Here is a 22,106-nt window from a genome sequence, read left to right on the forward strand (position 1 = left end):
CGGTGGTATTGATGAATCAGGGCCAAGGAGTTGAATCAGAATAGGATGTCTTTTCTTAAAGTTAACCGTATTCATGGGCAGTGATCAGCATGCTAACTGCTGTGAAATTACAACTCCCAACATAACCTACTGAGTTATAGCTTCATTCATAGAGTACTATTTAGTGAACCTTTCAAATCTTAACAACAAATTTCAAAGTTTCTGAATCTTACCTGTGGTTTCGGACCTATGACTTTAGAGTACAAAGTATAACACATGACATTACAGACTGGGTAACCCAGACCGATCAAAATGTCTGACATGATATACTGGGCTAGGTGGATAATGGGTGTATAGAAACACCAGGACTGAGTAGCTGGACACCCCGTTGGTTCTGCTGTGTGATTGCCAGAAGTTGAGGGACTTGAAACCAACAAGGTCGAGTTATGCTTGGTTGTATTCTGGATTTCTGCACATAAACACATCAGGTAACAAAATAAGGATGGGATAGATTTTTCCATTTTGATAGGTATTTTTTTTTTTTATACACTCCTCAAAATTGTAATTGAAAGAAAGGAAATGTCATGGAATTATGGAAATCACTGGAACCATAGCTACAGTATGTTACTGATATTCAAACAACAAAAAATAACATTTTGAAATCATCTCAACTTATGTAGTATTGACTATGAATGCCACACGCAGAAATACAGTTGATATTCCATCAATGAGGCTATTAATGGTTGTCTGAGGAATAATCTACGACACTGAATGCTCTTGGGTAGCAGATCATCAAGATATGCTGCTGGCAGCTGTCTTTGCAATTCCCAACCGATGAAATCCTAGATATGCTCGATGGTATGCAAATCCGGAGAATCTGTAGGCCATGGTAGCACCTTTAGGCCACACAGGCCAAAGTATTTAAGCGCTTGCATTTCTGCGTGTGGCACTCATACTTGATACTGAATAAATTGAGATGTGTTCTAAATGTCGTTCTATTTTATTTATCACTAGCTGAAGAGCCCGGCGCTGCCCGGGCATAGTAACTAACAACGGTTAGTTATAACAAATTATAATGATTATATCTATATATATAAAACTGAGTGTATAGCCCTGCCCACTCCGCATAGCCACATTCACTATAATATCCCACATCATCCCGTCAGCCAGAGCTACCGGACTACTACCCCTAATATCCCACATCATCCCATCAGCCAGAGCCACCGGACTACTACCCCTAATATCCCACAACGTCCCGTCACCCAGAGCCACCGGACTACTACACTTAATATCCCACATCATCCCGTCAAAGCCACCTGACTACTACCCCTAATATCCCACATGATCCAGTCAGCTAGAGCCACCGGACAATTACTACTAATATCCCACATCATCGTGTCGCAGCCGCCGGACTACTACCCCATATATCCTACATCATCCCGTCAGCCAGAGCCGCCGGACTACTACCCCTAATATCCCACATCATCCCGTCAGAGCCACCAGACTACTACCCCTAATATCCCACATCATCCCGTCAGAGCCACCAGACTACTACCCCTAATATCCCACATAATCCCGTCAGAGCCACCGGACTACTACCCCTATTATCCCACATCATCCCGTCAGCCAGAGCCACCGGACTACTACCCCTAATATCCCACATCATCTCGTCAGCCAGAGCCACCGGACTACTCCCCCTAATATCCCGCATCATCTCGTCAGCCAGAGCCACCGGACTACTCCCCCTAATATCCCGCATCATCTCGTCAGCCAGAGCCACCGGACTACTCCCCCTAATATCCCGCATCATCTCGTCAGCCAGAGCCACCGGACTACTCCCCCTAATATCCCGCATCATCTCGTCAGCCAGAGCCACCGGACTACTACCCCTAATATCCCACATCATCCCATCAGCCTGGGGTCAGAACCAGAGCGCTGAGTGGAACGGTCCTAACTTCCAAACTGGGGATCCCTTTAAGAGAAGTCTAGCGTCAGAACCAGAGCGCTGGTGGATTTGCCCTGACTTCCATACCAATGATCCCTTTAATTGAAGCCTGGGGTGAGAATCAGAGCGCTGAGGGATTTACCTTAACTTCAATACCGGAGATCCCTTTAAGAAAGTCTGGGGTCAATGCCAGAGCATTTGAAGGCAATTGCCCTGACTTCTATACCGGGATCCCTTTAAAAGAGGCATGGGGTCAGTACCAAAGTGCAGAGTGGATTTGCCCTCACTTCCATACCAGGGATCCCTTTAAGAAAGCCTGGGATCAGAACCACAGCGCTGGATGGATTTGCCCTGACTTGCATACCAGTGATACCTTTAATAGAACCCTGGGGTCAGAATAGAGTGCTGAGGGATTGCCCTAACTTCCATACAGGAGTTCCCTTTAAGAGAGCCTGGGGTCAGTACCAGAGCATTTGAAGGCAATTACCCTGACTTCTATACCGGGATCTCTTTAAGAGAGGCTTGGGGTCAAAACCAAAGCGCTGGATGGATTTCCCTGACTTCCATACTGGAGATCCCTTTAAGAGGGAAGATGTGCCTATGGGATGGAGGATATGTGTTGGGTATATGGGCACGGGAGGGGGAATTCATTTCTGTCATGTGCTCTGTGCTCCTTTCTGGGGGGCAGACAATGGCTGGGAGCTTATGTTCCCAGGGATGCTAGATTTCTCCCACCATGTCAGTGTCTGCTGAGGTGTTGTCAATTGGGAAAACTCACTCATAGCAACCAACCACAGCTCAGCTTCTTTTGAACAGCTCTGGTGAAATGAAAGATGCTTCGTGATTGGTTGGTGATACACACACACACATACATACATTCAGTTTTATATATAGAGATGTGCACGTCACTTACATGTCTTTCGATCCTTTGATTTCCTTAATTCCATGACTTTTTCTTCTAGGTGTTGCAATTTCAATGTTGAGGAATGTATATTATATTAACTTACCAACCCACTGTATGCTGGGATACTGATCTCCCCAAGGCAACATGATAAAGAATCCAACCCAAATAGTAGCCAGTCCCCCAACAAGCAGTATTCGTTCTCCAGTCCTGCAATATAAAGTGCAATTTGTAACACAGTTAGGCCGGGGTCACATTTGCAACTGCAATGCGAGAAACTCGCGCAAGTCTCTCGCCTCAATACCAGGCACTGCCGCTGGCACTCGGGACCGGAATGTGTATTTCTATGCAGCTGAACGCTTCGGTCCGAACCTCCGGCGGCAGTGAGGGTATTGAGGCGAGTTTCTCGCATTGCAGTCGCAAGAGTGACCCCTGTTATGAATGGGTCACTGAGGAGGATGGCAGGAGCAGTCTAGGCCACCAGAAAACCAGAGAAGTTGGTAACTAAGCAGATTGCAGACCCCTGATCCTATCAACACAACTAGCAGTAGCCGTGGAGCGTTCCTAAGATGCCCTAGACGCTTCGTCACAGCCGGAGAACTAACTAAGCCTAAAGCCAAAAAGGTGAAATCTAAACTGCCCCGGAACAGATCCCCAAAGGAATAGACAGCCCCCAAACATATATTCTCGGTTAGACAAGATGAGACACAAACACAGGCAGAAAACAGACTGAGCAAACGATGGGGCCCAAGATGTCTAGACAGGACAGGACAGAAAAGATAATGTCTGCAATCACGAACAAAACCCTAAAAAAAAATCCAACGCTTCTAACATACAAAAAGCCTGAGGCCATACGACCTCTCCCCCGCTAGATCAGCACTCTGGTATAAGCAAAGCAAAATATACTAACATAACAGGGGACTGAACAAACTGACACAAGCTAACATATGGAGCTGGGCCCAGCGCTGCCCCCAGCAGGGAGTACGCTAAACACTAGCAACAAAGCAGAAATCAAAAAAAAAAAAGGCACGACCAGATTAGATGCAAAGGATTAGCAAAAGAATCACTTAACTGAACCATGCAGATCAGGCAGGGGACAAAAGAACTCCAAATGCACATGGAGGAAATCACCAGCAACCACCAAGAGCAGCCAGCTCAATTATATGCTCCCAGCCAGTAATCCCAGGTTCCCAATTATCGTCAGGTGGGGAACTTCCATCAACCTGGCCAGCTCCACTACTCTTAGTAACCACCAGGGGGAGCAGAGGGAGCTTTGGCTCAGAAGTCCGAACAAGGGAGTTCACAACAAACCCCGGTCTTATAATCAAATAGAAATTAAAGGGAATCTGTCAGCAGGTTCTATGAAATCTGACGTTGAAGTTAAAACCCTAAATTCAAAGACATGTCCGGCTTGTGTGCTGTTTACTTCAACTGAAGGTTTTATCACCTAGTGATTATCATTGCGTTGACTAGCTGGTACAAGGGCTCTAGTCCGACTCTGCCCGTCTGTGATAACCAGCTCACTGTCTGTAGACTATGTAAACATAGAGCCTGGTGGGGGTGGGATTAGCCTTTTCGCTTTGCTAAATCTAAGAAATCTGTGTCACAACTGCACCTCCCAGTAAACTAAGTGATACACCTTTGGATTCAGGGTCTCTCACTCTACATCAGGCTGCTTTCAGATGAGGTACCAAAAACCTGCTGACAGATTTCCTTTAACAAAAGAATCAGGGATCGTTATTACATGCAGACAAAATCTGCAAGATATCTAATTGTAAGCAAAAAAATAAATAAATAAAATCGCTATTTACACTTGAGAAAAAGTGAACAGCTTTAAACCTCATAGGTGCATATATTAGTGACAGAATCATTTTAAACTTACTTTTTAGAAATCATTTTCACAGCAATGAACACTATAACGGACTCGACGCCAATAGCGGCCAAAATAATTCCATTGTAGAACACAGCTTGTGTCCTGGTCCATGCATACATATCCATTGTCAGTGGGGTGGAGATCCTGGAGGGAAACACTTGTTACCTAGGAGACGTTAGCATTTAAATATCTCTGACATACACTTTAAAGTAGAAGTCTCAAATAAGCGGCCCACCACATCTCACCACCTGAGGCAGGTAGAAGGGGGAAGGCATGCAGCCATCCAGGAGAGCAGCGATGGCTGTGTGTCCTGTGTGCACGGGACCTGTGATGAGGTCATAGGAGGGGGAGGAGTCAGGGGGTCTCATGATCAAGGACCTCCGTGTATGCAGAACACTGCTGTCTTTGTGCTGGTTGTCATGGTGCTGGGTAAGTTTCTGTGTGGGTCAGGAGGGGTTTACAGGGTGCACGGAGCCGAGCCGCGCGTGGACGGGGTGCACGGAGCCGAGCCGCGCATGGACAAGGACCGAGGTCTAGGGAGCAGTCGTGTGTATGAAGTGGAGCCGCGCGTGTACAAAGTGTGCAGACCCACGTGTGTACGAGCTGTGTGGCGCAGAGCCGCGTGTGTACGAGGTGTGCTGAGCGGAGAGGTGTGTGTATTTTGGCATGGGGTGGGCTCCATTTGAAAGTTCGCACCAGGGCCCATAACTTTGTAGTTATGCCACTGCTCACGCCTAGAAAAGAGGAGCAGTGCGCCGCTCCCTAGTGGCTGTGGCCCTAAGTGATGACATCCCTCTGGTGCTGTGTAATGACATCACACCAGCACGCAGAGAGCAGAGGCGTGACTTCCCCCCATTGCTGGATTTTGCAGGTGACTGTGGCTGTGCGTGTACAGCGAGATGATAGAGCCAGCTTACATGCAGAGCCAACACTATCATCCACTGAGGTAAGCTGTACATCGCAGCTGACAACCTATTTGAATGGCCACGTTTGGTATTAGCACCGATCGCGGCCATTTAACCCCTTAGATACTGCTATCAATTGTGACTGTATTAAGTTTGAAAGGAATGCAGCCCACCAGCTTAAATTTTTTTTTTTTTATGTGCGGCCCATTTACTCTGCCGAGTTTGAGACCCCTGCTTTAAAGGGATGATTAATTATATATGATTTAGTTGGTGGGAGTCCCACCACTGCAACAAGGACGCTCTCAGGTTAGGCTATGCCATGAGACTCTTTGGTGGAAAACATAACTATGATAACTATATAAAAAGGACGTCCTGCATTAAAACATTCATTAATAAATAGTTGAATTAGGACCATAAGGGTGTGTGCAGACGCTGCGGATTAATCCGCACAGATTTTGCAAAAACAACAGATAAAACCGCAGGTCAAAAGACCTGCGGATTATCTGCGGTTTAGCCTGCGGTTTGGTCCTGCGGTTTCACCATCTCCACAATGGTGGAGATAGGAAACCGCTGCGGATTCCGCAGAAAGAATTGACATGTCAATTCTTTCTGCGGTTTCAAAACTGCACGGATTTATCCGCAACGTCTACACAGCGGTTTTTGGTTACCATTCATTGGTACTGTACACCGCAGCTAAAACTGCTGCGGGTCCGGAACCCGCAGCGTGTGCACATACCCTTAAAGTGTGTGTGTGTGTATTTAGAATAATGTACAAAAAAATTAAAATCCGCTCTAGCATAAAATAGCTTAGAAGGTTACGTTCCCATCATGAGTTTGACACTTGCAGGTTTTATTGCACAGATCTGATGCCCACTGTGCTTTACTTTTTACGCTGCGGTGCGTGTTTGAAATCTGCAACATGATAACATTTATCTTGCGAGTACGCCGAGTTATATGAAGAGATTTTTCCCATAGAATTGCATTAGATGCAGAGAATCCACTGCAGAGATGCACTAAAAATACACGTAATCCACGCATGACTGTGTCAACACTAAATACCAGGGGACATATCAAAAACAAATCAGCTTTTTAAGAGCATGACATCAGAAATGCAGTAAAAAATATGCAACATCAAAAACACCACAAATACTTGTCTGATCGGAGCTTAGCAGCTTGTGAACCATGTATGTAGTACAAAAACTTGGCACGCAAAAGAAAAATTGATTTGGCAGTTCCTTTATTGTAAAAGGCATCCAGTTAAATATACTTCTTTTACTTCTTTAAACGTTTTCGGTCATACAATTGACCTTCATCAGAAACAGAATTTTTTCACAGTTGGTTTTAACTAGAATGAGTTTACAAGAAGACAAGACAGTATGGTTAGTGAACAAATAAGTATATAACAAATATCTGAGCAACAGGATGCTGATAATGACCGTATGAACACATCCTCAGTGTCCTTTCATTCTCAGTAGCTGCTGCTTCCCAGACGTCTGTTTCTCCACATTATTAATGAATATACCCAGGTATTAATTGACTGTTTTGGATTTTTTCTCCTTCCTCATTCACATAACATCGCCCAATATGTTTATGTGCCATAGTCACTCACCGTCTTGTTCTCTCTCTTTTTTTCCAGTACTGAATAGTGCCTACTTATGACAGCGGTTCTTTAATAATAATATATGGAATTTTCCATTACAGTTCCTCTCAGGCACCTGTCTTGGCACTCATTCCAGTCGGCTATTACTTTTCATGTGGTATTGCACATCCAGTAGCACCAGCCGACCACGAATCTCACTGTATCCTTTATTTACCAGTGTCACACTTGTTGTTTGTTTTCAACCAGCTAGGGCACGTCTTTTACATATGTTCCTTACATACCATCACAGCACGGACTCTCTATCACTGCCCATGGAACCTGTGGAGTTTCACTAAGCTCACTTGAACCTTGTCTCAGGATTCGCTATTTCAGTATTTATCTAGTCATCGACCTTTCGTCTAAACTTTACATGATGTTCATACGGTCATTATCAGCATCCTGTTGCTCAGATATTTGTTAGATACTTATTTGTTCACTAACCATACTGTCTTGTCTTCTTGTAAACTCATTCTAGTTAAAACCAACTGTGAAAAAAATCTGTTTCTGATGAAGGTCAATTGTATGACCGAAAACGTTTAAAGAAGTAAAAGAAGTATATTTAACTGGATGCCTTTTACAATAAAGGAACTGTCAAATCAATTTTTCTTTTGAGTGCCAAGTTTTTGTACTACATTGTTAGTTGGCTGGATACCCGACTTGTGCACCTCCCTCCACACTGAGTGCCGTGTTTTTTCTATTTTGTGAACCATGTACTGACAGTGCCTGCACTTTTCATGTAGATACCGTATAATCTACATGTACACAGTTTAAAGTGTATAAAAGATATATAGTTACAGTTGTAAATAGATGTACACATTATATATATATATATATATATATATATATATATATACACACACACACACACACACACACATACATACACACATACATACACACACACACACACATACACACACACACACATACACACACAGACACACACAGCATATGTAATACATGTAAATGACAATTTGTGTATACGTACGTCTCAAAAATGGCAAATACGAATAATATGATGAAGAATAGAATATTTGATGAGACGACGGCGATCTGATCGACAGGCTCTCCACTCTCATTTACGGTCTCTGTGCCTACAAGAAATTCAGTGAAAGATCTGTTCAGATTAAAGTAAGGCTGCATTTACACTGGACGATTGTTGGGAGTGAGCGATCCTAGCAACAATCGTTACCGAAAGTCGGCTTGTTTAATCAGGGTGGACATCACCCGGCAAGTGAGCAAAAGGTGAAATGGTTGTTAACGTTCTCGGACTCGGCAGCACAGCGCATAGTGTTGACGGACTGCATTAATGCTACCCCATAACGCGATCGCGTTATGTGATCCCGCTAGCGCAGATGCTTCATCTGCGCTAGCAGTGATGGACCCTCGGACACTGCAGGCCGCGTCTGAGGGTCTGTCACATAATGACGGCACATCGCTAACGTATGCCGCTTATGACATACGTTAGCGATGCGCTCGTCTATAGGAGTGTATGGGTGTGTTAACGCATCCGTTACATAGCGTTAATGCCACTATGTAATGGATGTGTTAAACGCAGCACCTGAACGCTATGTGAACCCAGCCTTACAAAGGAAGGAATTAAACACATTCTAAAGCCTCATCTAACTAACTTCCTTTGTGAACATTCAGACATTACTTGGCCTATACATGGAGACTAAATACACCTTTCTTGTTTCATGGGCGAATATCAAGGCTTGCTTTTTTGGGACGAGTAAATAGTTTTGAATTACATCACTTATTTTGGCATAACATAAAAAGGAATTTCACCATTGTCTTTTAATTCATACAATATTTACTGTATAAATGATCTGGAAATATGATTCAGTTCAGTACAATTACAGCAATACCAAACATCAATAGATTTTTTTAGGTGTGAAGAGGTGAAATATGAATTTTGTAAAAAAAGAATTACCATATTTTTCGGACTATAAGACACACTTTTTTTCCTCCAAAAATTGAGGAAAGTGGGGGGGTGTCTTGTAGTCTGGATGTACCTGCTCTGGCTGTGGATAAGAGAGGTGGGGGAGCAGCAGTGGCGGAGCAGTGGGTCACAGGAGGCAGAAACCCCTGTGCCCACTGTTAAAGAGAGATGAATATTCACTGCTCCCCGCGCCCATAGTCCCTCCCACCTCTATGCATTGACGCCGACACAGAGAGGTGGGAGGGACTATGGGCATGTGGAGCAGTGAATATTCATTTCTCAACAGGCATACTGTTAGCCGCAGGCACCGGCTTCCTGCAGCAGCTGGGTGATCACATGTGCCCGCTACTAAAGAGCATGAATATTTACTCCTCTCCACTTCCATGGGCGTGGGGAGCAGTGAATATTACTTCCCTTTAGTAGCAGGTACACTTAATCACCCAGCAGCTCCAGGAAGCTGACGGCTGTGGCTAACAGTGTCCCTGCTGTTAAACTAAAATTAATATTCACTGCTCCACATGCCCATAGTCCCGGGTGTGGGAGGCGGTGAGTATTTCGGCAGCTATGCTTGGCTTGTAAGCAGCGCATGACGTCACTGCCATGCCACTGCTTACAAGCATAAATCAGCTGCTGGCATCAGAAGAGGACACTGCAAGGGAGCGCAGGGAAGCTAAGCAGAATGTTTTTTTTTTTTTTTATGTTTATCTGATGGTGGACCATGAAAGCCAGGATGGGGTTGAGGGGACCATGCATACCAGGATAGGGGATATTATATACACACACAGTATATATACACACACACACATATATACACACACACCTTATTTTTTGGATTATAAGACACTCCGGATTATAAGACACACCCCAGATTTTGAGGAGAAAAATAGGAATAAAAAACTTTTTTTTAATAAAATGGCGGTGCTTCTTGTAATCCATGCGTCTTATTGCTTACCGGGGGTGGTGTCTCCTGTGAAGCGAGGTCCCAGGTTTGCTGCTGGAGGAGGCAAGAGTGGATCGTTGCTGCAGGCTGGGATGAAGGGTTGTTCCGATGTGCGGCGCACGGTTGCGGGTGTCGGATGCTGCCACTGCGCTCTGTCCCTGGCGCTGCGGGGGGTCTCAACCAACATTTTGTGAAAGGCGAGAGCCCCCGGCAGTTCTTCCAGGGTTTCCTGTGCGGTGGACTCCGGGAAAGTGGCCACTGGAAGGCGGCGCATTCGCAGATGGAGATCTCGGCACCAAGATCTTGGGAGATGAGATTTCAGCACTGAGATCTCCATCTGCACATGGCCATTTTCCCGGAGTCCACCACACAGGAAACCAAAATGTTGACAGAGCCCCCAGCAGCACCACCGATAAGACACATCCGTATTAAAAGACGCACCCCCATTTTTCCCCCAAATTTGGGGGAAAAAAAACATGCGTCTTATAATCCAAATAATATGGTAACATAATGGGCTATATTAGTACTGAATTGTCTACATTTTGATTCATATTTTTTTCTATTTTACTCCTCTACCTAGGTGCGTATTATTGCCCGCAATGGTTTTAGGTTTCCATCAATGGAGGTATGAGAATTCTTATTTTTGTATAGTGAGCTGATTGTTTTAGTAATACCAGTATGGGGTACATATGACATTTTGATGGATTTTAAATTGGATTAAGGATTCATTCTCTGAGCTCAGTTTCTTTGTTTATGTAAATGTTCGTTTATCACACCATGCCTTTTTTTGTTTGTGCATATACTTGTTATATCATGCCTGAGGAAGGGACCTAAGAAGTCTTGAAAGCTTGCCTTGTAACATCATTTATTTTAATTTTGAGATCCATTAAAATGTATCACATCTACAAGATTATCTTGTTTTTCCAAATCAGAGCATTCTTTTTTTTCCAACTGGCTAACATGGTACCAAATCCCTTTTTTATTTATCCCCAGCTGAGTGACGCGCACACACCCAACCATACACAAACAGTTATTCATCAGATTATGCCACCTACTAGATGGTTCAGTAGTGAAGCTCACCTGCCCATCATAGGCTATTACTGGCAGTGGATGGGGATTGGAATGGGCACTCTGACCAATTTGTGGGTTCACAGCCCCATAGACAGCGAGCTGTCATGTTCCGACACCTTAATAATATTAGGCTACGTTCACACATTCAGTTTATTTGGTCAGTATTTTCCATCAGTATTTGTAAGCCTAAATCAGGAGTGGAACAATCAGAGGAAAAGTATAATAGAAACACGTCACTACTAGTGATGAGCAAGTATACTCGTTCCTCGGGTCTCCCCGAGCATACTCGGGTGTCCGAGTATTTTGGCGTGCTCGGAGATTTAGTTTTCGTCTTCTCAGCTGCATGATTTGCGACTGCTAGACAACTTGAATACATGTGTGGAATGCCTGCTTGTTAGGGAATTACCACATATATTCAGCCTGTCTACAAGTCGCAAATCATGCAGTGGAGATGATGAAATCTAAATCTCCGACATGCCAAAATACTCGGAGGACACCCGAGCATGCCTGAGGAGACCCGAGCAACGAGTATACTCGCTCATCACTAGTCACCACTTCTGCATTTTTCACCAACTCCTGATTTTGGATTACAAAAAAGGATATAAAATACTGAGCATGTGAACGTGGCCTTATAGCCAGCAATATATGCCTTAGTGGCTTTTCTGTGTGATTGGACCAGGCTGCGCACACACAGATCAATGAGCCTTAGGTGCGCATGCCCATTGTTTCACCGTTGGGCATCTAGTGGTAGGTACTAGCCACTGCACACTTATACCATCCCAAAAGAGTTGCTGTTTTCTGGATGTTCTGACCCGGTCTAGCCAAATTACTGCATGGTTTTAAGAATAGAAGCTCATATCGATAAAGCATGTGCACGTATGTGTTGCTCACTACTGATGACAACCCACAGCCTCTACAGAGGAAGATTCAAGAATCAGCATATTTTGGAAAGCTACATCCATCCCAATGCCAGTTCTGGGGGTACTGCTTCATATAGAATAATAAGCACATTCACATAACTCTGGAGGTTGAACAAAAACCAATCCAGTATACGTACTTTCAGATACATAGTTTATGCTTGCTATTCGCTTTCCATGATCATCAACTTGATGTTCTCTGAAAGAAGATATTTTGGGTTTAGACTTCATAAGGAATATTTCATGTGCAGGTAGTTTAAGACAGATAAAGCCCACAACTGGACTGTCCTTGTATGAAAACAGTTTACCTGAATATTGCAAAGATCAAAATTATATTCACAATGCCAAGAAAAGCACCCAGAAGAGATGGCGCAGTGTACATGTTCAATTGGAGGTCGATGGCTGTGAAGGTCACTCCTACTTCTCCAATTAATGTAAATGCAGCCTGAAATGCTGGAAATCAGAATTATTCTATTTAATGTTTTACCCTAAAATTAGAGGCCTAAAACGTTACCCAACAGACAATAATAACATACCTACCAGGACCAAGGATAAAGCCAAGAGCTTGAAAAGCACTAATATTAGCCATGGCATTTGTCCTTTCTGATAGAGAGGTTGCACCAGCGACATATGACCGGACAACAGCTACATTTCCTAGAATGCACAACATAAAATATAGACTATCAGTGTAAGACAAGTAGGCCCTCAATACTATGGCAGCAGACAGCTTCCTTATTCATCAAATTGCTTAATAAATTTTAAATATCTTTAGTTAGAAAGCCTGATCAAACAATAAGAACTTCCGTAGACAACAGCAGAGAACCTGCATAGACAAGCATAAGCAGGAACCTGCATAGACAGGCATAAGCAGCAAACACGTCCAAATGGGGTACGTTGCCAACAATTTGCAAACTTTATAGGAACAAACTGCTTATCAGTAGAGTTGAACGAATATGTTGGGAATTGGTCGCCGAATCTGAATTTCCCATATTTGTGCCGAATTTGTGTTTCGCGATCAATTCCAAACATTTTCAGTCATTTCTACTCCCATTAACTCCAATGATATTCAGCTGTGTTAGGTGAATATTGCAAATACAATATTCGCCGCCGATCTTATTCGGAACCGAATTTTGAAAAATTGGCTCAACTCTTCTCATCACCATACATTTTGCAATTGCAGAAAGTTGCCACATGTACAGTGTCTTGAAAAAGTATTTATACCTTGTAAACCTTTCCACATTTTTTACACGTTACACCCACAAACATAAATGTATTTTATTGGGATTTTGTGTGATATACCAAGACAAAGTATTTGTGAAGTGTAAAGGAAGTGATACTGTACATTGGTTTCTATGCATTTTAAAAATAATCTAAAAAATGGAATCATGCATTTGTATTAAGCCCCCTATAGTCCGATATACCTAAATAAAATCCTGAGTGACCAATTACCTTCAGAAGTCAGTCATTTAATTAGTAAATCGCGCCCAGCTATGTGTAATTTATTCTCAGTATTACTACAGCTGTTCTGTGAAGGCCTCAGAGGTTTGTTTTTAGAACATTAGGGATCAAATAGCATAATAAGATTATATATACACTCACTGGCCACTTTATTAGGTACACCATGCTAGTAACGGGTTGGACCCCCTTTTGCCTTCAGAACTGCCTCAATTCTTCGTGGCAGAGATTCAACAAGGTGCTGGAAGCATTCCTCAGAGATTTTGGACCATATTGACATGATGGCATCACACAGTTGGCGCAGATTTGTCGGCTGCACATCCCTGATGCGAATCTCCCGTTCCACCACATCCCAAAGATGCTCTATTGGATTGAGATCTGGTGACTGAGGAGGCCATTTGAGTACAGTAAACTCATTGTCATGTTCAAGAAACCAATCTGAGATGATTCGAGCTTTATGACATGGCGCATTATCCTGCTGAAAGTAGCCATCAGATGTTGGGTACATTGTGGTCATAAAGGGATGGACATGGTCAGCAACAATACTCAGGTAGGCTGTGGCGTTGCAACGATGCTCAATTGGTACCAAGGGGCCCAAAGAGTGCCCAGAAAAAATTCCCCACACCATGACACCACCACCACCAGCCTGAACCGTTGATACAAGGCAGGATGGATCCATGCTTTCATGTTGTTTACGCCAAATTCTGACCCTACCATCCGAATGTCGCAGCAGAAATCGAGACTCATCAGACCAGGCAACGTTTTTCCAATCTTCTACTGTCCAATTTCGATGAGCTTGTGCAAATTGTAGCCTCAGTTTCCTGTTCTTAGCTGAGAGGAGTGGTACCCAGTGTGGTCTTCTGCTGCTGTAGCCCATCTGCCTCAAAGTTCGACGCACTGTGCGTTCAGAGATGCTCTTCTGCCTACCTTGGTTGTAACGGGTGGCAATTTGAGTCACTGTTGCCTTTCTATCAGCTCGAACCAGTCTGCCCATTCTCCTCTGACCTCTGGCATCAACATGGCATTTCCGGCCACAGAACTGCCGCTCACTGGATTTTTTTTCTTTTTCGGACCATTCTCTGTAAACCCTAGAGATGGTTGTGCGTGAAAATCCCAGTAGATCAGCAGTTTCTGAAATACTCAGACCAGCCCTTCTGGCACCAACAATCATGCCACGTTCAAAGGCACTCAAATCACCTTTCTTCCCCATACTGATGCTCGGTTTGAACTGCAGGAGATTGTCTTGACCATGTCTACATGCCTAAATGCACTGAGTTGCCGCCATGTGATTGGCTGATTAGAAATTAAGTCTTAACACACAGTTGGACAGGTGTACCTAATAAAGTGGCCAGTGAGTGTATATACACACACACACACACACACACACACACACACACATATATGTACATACACAGCTCTGTCAAAAATTAAGAGAACACTGCACAGTTTTATAAAAATCAGCTTCTCTATATGTCTGACAGCCATTCCATTCCAGTGTCAGATGAATTCTAACCAGAGTACTCCTCATTCTACTTAATGTGCTTCTGATTAGGTGATCACCTGAACCAAATCTTATTTAACAAAGGAAAGTATAAAAAAAAACCCTGCTGTGGTGTTCACAATCCTCTTGCAATAGGACAGGCTGGATGGCAAAACAAGTGCTAGTAATATCTCAAAAGTAATAGGAATGTAAAAAATAACTTTTAACCATTCCAAAGGTGTTGAAAAGCAAGTCTTGAGTGAGGAAGCGAAGGGCTCAATTCTGGCTTTACTAGCTAGGGATAAAGTGAGCGTCATGTTGACTCCATCCTTAAAATTTCTAAGACGGCAGTCCATTACAACATGGTTAAGCAGCAGACATTGGGGACAACAAAGCTACAGACTGGTAGAGAGCGAAAATGGCTCTCCACTGACCGGGATGACCGTTATCTTATTTGAATGTCACTCAGCAACCGCAGGATGACATTAAGTGACCTACAAAAGGAATGTCAAATGGCAGCTGGGGTGCATGGCAAGAATGGTTCGTAACAGGCTCCTAGAGGCATGGCTCTAGTCATGTAAAGCTAGAATAAAGCCCATCATCAATGAGAAGCAATGGAGAGCCAGGCTGAAGTTTGCCAAAGACCATAAGGATTGGACTACAGAGGACTGGAGTAAGGTAATCTTCTCTGATGAGTCTAATTTTCAGCTTTGCCCAACACCTGGTCGTCTAATGGTTAGACGGAGACCTGGAGAGGAGTACAAGCCACCATGTCTTGCACCCACTGTGAAATTTGGTGGAGGATTGGTGATGATCTGGGGATGCTTCAGCAAGGCTGGAATTGGGCAGGTTAATCTTTGCGAAGGACGTATGAATCAAGCCGCATACAAGGTTATCCTGGAAAAACAGTTGATTCCTTCTGCTCAAGCAATGTTCCCCAACTCTGAGGACTGGTTTTGCCAGCAGGACAATGCGTAATGCCACACAGCTAGATCAATCAATGTGTGAATGATGGACCACCACATCAGATCCCTGTCCTGGCCAGCCCAATCTCCAGACCTGAACCCCATTGAAAACCTCTGGAATGTAATCAAGAGGAAGATGGATAGTCACAAGCCATCAAACAAAGAAGAACTGCTTAAATTTTTGTACCAGGAGGTGGCATAAGGTCACCCAAAAGCAGTGTGAAAAACTGGTGGCAAGCATGCCAAGACACATGAAAGCTGTGATTAAAAATCATGGTTATTCCACAAAATATTGATTTCTGAACTCTTCCTGAGTTAAAACATTAGTATTGTTGTTTCTAAATTATTATAAACTTGTTTTCTTAGCATTATTTGAGGTCTGCAAGAACAGCATTTTTTTTTGTTATTTTGACCATTTCTCATTTTCTGAAAATAAATACCAAATTTAGTGCTTGGAAATTAAAAGACATGTCAGTAGTTTATAGAATAATACAACAATTTACATTTTACTTAAAAATATACCTATAAAGAGAAAAATCAGACAAACTGAAAATTCTGCAGTGGTCTCTTAATTTTTGCCAGAGATGCATATAATAACTGCAAACCTACCAAGACATGGTCATCCACCTAACTAACATCCCAAGCAAGTAAAGCACTAATTAGAGAAGTAGTCAAAAGGCCCATGGACACTCTATTGGAAAAGCTGCAAAGATCAACAACTCAGGTAGGAAACTGTCCACAGGGCAATTATTTGGCCACGTTCACATGTTCAGTATTTTACATCAGTATTTGTAAGTCAAAACTAGGAGTGGGTAAAAATGCAAAAGTGGCGCACACGTGTTTCTATAACACTTTTCCTCTGATTGCTCCACTCCTGATTTGGGCTTTACAAATACAGATATAAAATACTGACCAAATACTGAACATGTAAATGTGGCCTTAGTCGTATACTCCTCACACCTGGCCATTATGTTAGACAGGCAGGAAGAAAGCCATTTTTTAAAAGCAAGCCATAAGTAGTGTTTGCAGTTTGCAAAAAGCCATGTAGGGGGACATAGCATGTGGAAGAAGGTGCTCTGGTCAGAGGAGACAAAGGACTTTTTGGGCTAAATGCAAAACACTATATATGGTGGAAAACTAACACTGCAAATCACCCTAAAAACTCCATCCTCCCCATCAAATATGGTGGTAGCAGCATCATTCTGTGGAAAGGCTTATTTCGGGGGGGGGGCAGAGTTGATGGGAATAAAAGGCAAACCTGGATGATAACACGCAAGGCCACATGCACACGTTCAGTATTTGGACAGTATATTACATCAGTATGTGTAAGCCAAAACCAGGAGTAGAACAAGTAGAGGAAAAGTGTAATAGAAACACTTAACTTCTACATTTTTCACCCATTCCTGGCTTTGGCTTACAAATACTTATGTAGGATACTGACCAAATACTGAACGTGTGAACGTGGCCTTAGAGGCTACAAAAGATTTGAGACTGGTGCATAGGTTCACCTTCCAGGAGGACAATGACCTTAAACTTGCTGCCAGAGCTACAATGGAGTAGTTTAGATCAAAGCATATTTGTGTGTGAATGGTCCACTCATCATCCAGACCAAAATCCCATTGAAAATGTGTGGAAAAAATTGAAATTTGCTGTTCACAGACACTCTACATCCAATCTCACTGATCTAGAGCTAGTTTGCAAAAAAGAATGGGCAAAAATTCCAGCCTCTAGATGTGCAAAGCTGGTAGAGAAATACCCCAAAAGACTTGCAGCAGTAATTGCAGTGAAAGGTGGTCCTTGTTCCTCCAAAGCATTGACTCAGGGGGGCTGAATACAAATGCACGTCACAATGTTTAGATTTATATTTTTTAAATATATTTAGAAAACCATACATCTTTTCCCTTACACTTCACAAATACTTGCTACTTGTGTTGGTATATCACATCAATTGGAATTCTATGTTTGTGGGTGTAACAGTTTACCAGGTATGAATACTTTTTTGTGGCATTGTAAGTGTAAAGCTGAATTCAGACATCAGTGTATCACAGCCAGAGTACAGACTGGACGCAGATCTCCTTGCCTGAACACGACAGCCTCATACAAGTGCTTCTCACTAAATTAGAATATCAAAAGTTAATTTATTTCAGTTCTTCAATACAAAAAGTGAACTCATATAGAGTCATTAGAAACAGTGATTTCAAATGTTTGTTTCTGTTAATATTGATGATTAATATTGAGGATGGTCTTACAGCCAATGAAAACCCAAAAGTCATTATCACAGTAAATTAGAATACTTTATAACACCAGCTTGAAAAAGGATTATATAATCCAAAATGTTGGCCTACTGAAATGTTCAGTAAATGCACTCAATACTCGGTCGGGGCTCATTTTGCATCAATTACCGCATTAATGCTGCATGGCATGGAGGCAATCATCCTGTGGCACTGCTGAGGTGTTATGGAAGCCCAGGTTGCTTTGATAGCAGCCTTCAGCTCACCTGCATTGTGGGGTCTGGTGTCTCATCTTCCTCTTGACAATACCCCATTGATTCTCTATCGGGTTAAGGTCAGATGAGTTTGCTGCACAATCAAGCACAGTGATACTGTTGTTTTTAACCCAGGTAATGGAACTTTTGGCAGTGTGGACAGGTGCCAAGTCCTGCTGGAGAATGAAATTTCCATCTCCAAAAAGCTTGTCGGCAGAGGGAAGCATGAAGTGCTCCAAAATTTCCTGGTAGACGGCTGCGCTGACTTTGGTCTTGATAAAACACAGTGGACCTACACCAGCAGATGACATGGCTCCCCAAACCATCACTAATTGTGGAAACTTCACACTAGACGTCAAGCAGCTTGAATTGTCTGTCTCTTCCTACAGACTCTGGGACCTTGATTTCCAAATGAAATGCAAAATGTACTTTCATCTGAAAACAACACCTTGGACCACTGAGCAACAGTCCAGTTCTTTTTCTCCTTGGCCCAGGTAAGACGCTTCTGATGTTGTCTATTGGTCATGAGTGGCTTGACACAAGGAATGCGGCACTTGTAGCCCATGTCTTGGATACATCTGTGTGTTGGCTCTTGAAGCAATGAATTCAGCAGCAGTCCACGCATTGTGAATCTCCCCCAAATTTTTGAATGGCCTTTTCTTAATCTTTTCAAGACTGCGGTTATCCCAGTTGCTTGTGCACCCCTTTCTATCACACTTTTTCCTTCCACTCAACTTTTCATTAATATGCTTGGATACAGCACTCTGTGAACAGCCAGCTTCTTTAGCAATGACCTTTTGTGGCTTAAGGGGGTTTTACACATAGCGATATCGCTGTAACGTCACCGATTATGTGACGTTATAGCGATATTGCTAGCGATATCGCTATGTGTGATACTTACCTCCGACCGGCTCCCCCACTGTCCATCGCTGATCGCGCGATAATGTCCAGCTCCATTTGTCGTCGTCAGCTTCCTGCTGTGACGACGAGCGACGCGTGGAGGCGGGCGGGAGGACGTCAGGATCGCTGTGTGTGAGAGGTGAGTATTGTGCGCTGCGTCGCTGCTGCATCACTGTGAGGTCTGCCTGTGTGACAGCTCACTAGCGATCATTTAGCGATGCACCAGCGATCCTGACAGGGTCGGATCGCTAAATGTAAAAGGGCCTTTACCCTCCTTGTGGAGCGTTTCAATGACTGCCTTGTGGACATCTGTCAAGTCAGCAGTCTTCCCCATGATTGTGGAGCCTACTGAAACAGACTAAGGGTCCCGTTACATTTAGCGATGCACCAGCGATCCCGACAACGATACGACCCGGTCAGGATCGCTGGTGCATCGCTAAATGGTTGCTAGTGAGCTGCCAAACAGGCAGATCTCACCAGCGACGTAGCAGCAGTCGGCGGTCGTTACTTACCTGTCAGACGGCAGCTCTGGTGATGACTTCCTCCCGGGGCCATGGAGTCGCTTGTCAGCGCCAGCATAAAGCCGATGACGAGAAATGGACCAGGACGATCTCGCGCGATCAGCGATATCCAGCGGGGAGCTGGGTCGGAGGTAAGTGTCACATGTAGCGAGATAGCTACCGATATCGCTGTTGCGTCATAAAATCGGTGACGCTTTAGTGATATCGCTAGCGATCTCGCTATGTGTGATGGGGCTTAAGGGACCTTTTTAAACACTTAGGAAGCCTTTGCAGGTGTTTTTTTGTTAATTATTCTAATTTACTGAGATAATGACTTTTGGGATTTCTTTGGCTGTAAGCCATAATCATCAACATTAACAGAAATAAACACTTGAAATAGAGCACTCTGTTTGTAATGACTATCAGTGATGACGAACCTTTTAGAGACCAAGTGCCCAAACTGCAATCCAAAATCCACTTATTTTTCACAAAGTGCCCTGCGTCTAATGGTTAGACAGAGACCTGGAGAGGAGTACAAGCCACCGTGTCTTGCACCCACTGTGAAATTTGGTGGAGGATTGGTGATGATCTGGTGATGCTTCAGCAAGGCTGGAATTGGGCAGGTTAATCTTTGCGAAGGACGTATGGATCAAGCCGCATACAAGGTTATCCTGGAAAAACAGTTGATTCCTTCTGCTCAAGCAATGTCTGCATGGCTCCTTATCCCTGTTCTAGTGTGCATGGCCCCCATGAGAAAAGCAAAAAAAAAAAAAACCATCCTACTTACCTTCCCTGCGCGACCTCGCAGCATTTTGTTCTTGTGCCAGAAGCATCTGTGGCCGAGTGATTATGTGTCCCCGCTCATTAAGGTAATGAATATTCACCTCTCTCCATGCCTATGGGAGTGGAGAATAAGAGAAATGAGTATTCATTGCCAGTGCAGTGAAAATTAATTTCTCTTTAGCAGTGGGCACAGTTACAGCCGCAGCTGTTGGCTCCTGCCTCCTGTGACCCGCTACTCCCCTTCCCCAGCTAGTCCTGTGGAGATGGCGCACATGCCCACTGGGAGGGCTCTGTGTGCCCCCTCTGGCACGTGTGCCATAGGTTCGCCGCCACTGCTCTATAAGAGTTTCACTTTTTTGTATTGAGGAACGGAAAAAAATTAACTTTTTGGATGATGTTCTAATTTAGTGAGAAGCAACTGTATATGCAGATGAGTCTGTCAAGTTTAAGTCAGGGTACCTACGGCCAGTAACTGCTCCCACAATGATACATGATGACTGAATATGGCCTAAGTGTAATGAGTGACATTTTTGCGTGCCTCATGACAACCACTTGTTATGGATAGATTATCTGTGTAAAATGACCCCAAGGCCAATTTCCCTCAATTATTATTTGGGAAATTTACTTTAGAATAACATACCTGATCCAAATCCAACCAATGCTCGGGCAATGATCATGTAATACTTGTTGTGTGATGCTGGAACGTGCACATAGGCATAAAGGCAGCTAGCGGCTACCAGTATAGATATGGAGACCACCAGAGGTTCTCTTCTTGGCCTGTGGTTAGACCAGAAACCAAACAAAGGAGATGCAAACATCTGTCCCAAACTGTAGGATGCTATTACCCAGCCAAGAAAGCTTGTATTAGCACTTGGGTCAATCTAAATTAAAGGATTGGATAGGTTAATAAAGTAGAAGAAAGACAATTATCACATAGATTTTTTCCCTAAAACCAGTTACTGAAACAGATGATTTTTACTGATGTATTTATTCTATTTTCTGGCCACGAGCCATCACTTATTGTCAATAGTGGATCATATATTATCTGCCTCCAGCTACAGTGAAGATGATGGCGTTCAATGTTCTCCAGGCTGTGGAAATAATGCACTCAATGCTGAGAAGTGACCTCTGCAGAACACAAAGTGCTGCTTAGTAGAAGACTCAGGAGTCAGAAAGATTGTATTTTTTTTTAAAGATAATGCCATGGAAAGAATATGAAGTCTTGATATTAGAATAGATAATTTCCTGACAATACATTCCCTGTAAGATTATATTGTTACTAAATATAGAACATTCTACAATGTATCTGTAGATAACATGAACACATTTAGGTAGTCATTATTTAGAAGCACATTCTGACGATTAATATTACATATCTACCTATGAGACTCCAATCTCCATCAGCTCTTATAAGACATATCCAATG

At 43.4% G+C, this 22,106-nt stretch overlaps 1 protein-coding gene across 6 annotated transcripts in view; it reads right to left on the reverse strand.

Annotated features, from left to right (window-relative positions):
- Nucleotides 1-22,106, reverse strand: part of MFSD8 (major facilitator superfamily domain containing 8) — a 96,874-nt gene that overhangs the window by 24,244 nt on the left and 50,524 nt on the right. For all 6 annotated transcript variants that reach the window (XM_073572061.1, XM_073572062.1, XM_073572059.1 and 3 more), the window contains exons 5-12: nt 21,321-21,561; nt 12,653-12,766; nt 12,421-12,565; nt 12,253-12,311; nt 8,231-8,336; nt 4,708-4,842; nt 2,932-3,035; nt 213-448 (exon numbers count right to left, since the gene is read on the reverse strand). In XM_073572061.1, the coding sequence (XP_073428162.1) occupies nt 213-448; nt 2,932-3,035; nt 4,708-4,842; nt 8,231-8,336; nt 12,253-12,311; nt 12,421-12,565; nt 12,653-12,766; nt 21,321-21,561 (1,140 nt within the window). The remainder of the gene's footprint in view (nt 1-212; nt 449-2,931; nt 3,036-4,707; nt 4,843-8,230; nt 8,337-12,252; nt 12,312-12,420; nt 12,566-12,652; nt 12,767-21,320; nt 21,562-22,106) is intronic.

Source organism: Dendrobates tinctorius, unplaced genomic scaffold, assembly GCF_039654945.1.
Source record: "Dendrobates tinctorius isolate UK_male_01 unplaced genomic scaffold, ASM3965494v1 ptg000030l, whole genome shotgun sequence".
NCBI lineage: Eukaryota > Metazoa > Chordata > Amphibia > Anura > Dendrobatidae > Dendrobates > Dendrobates tinctorius.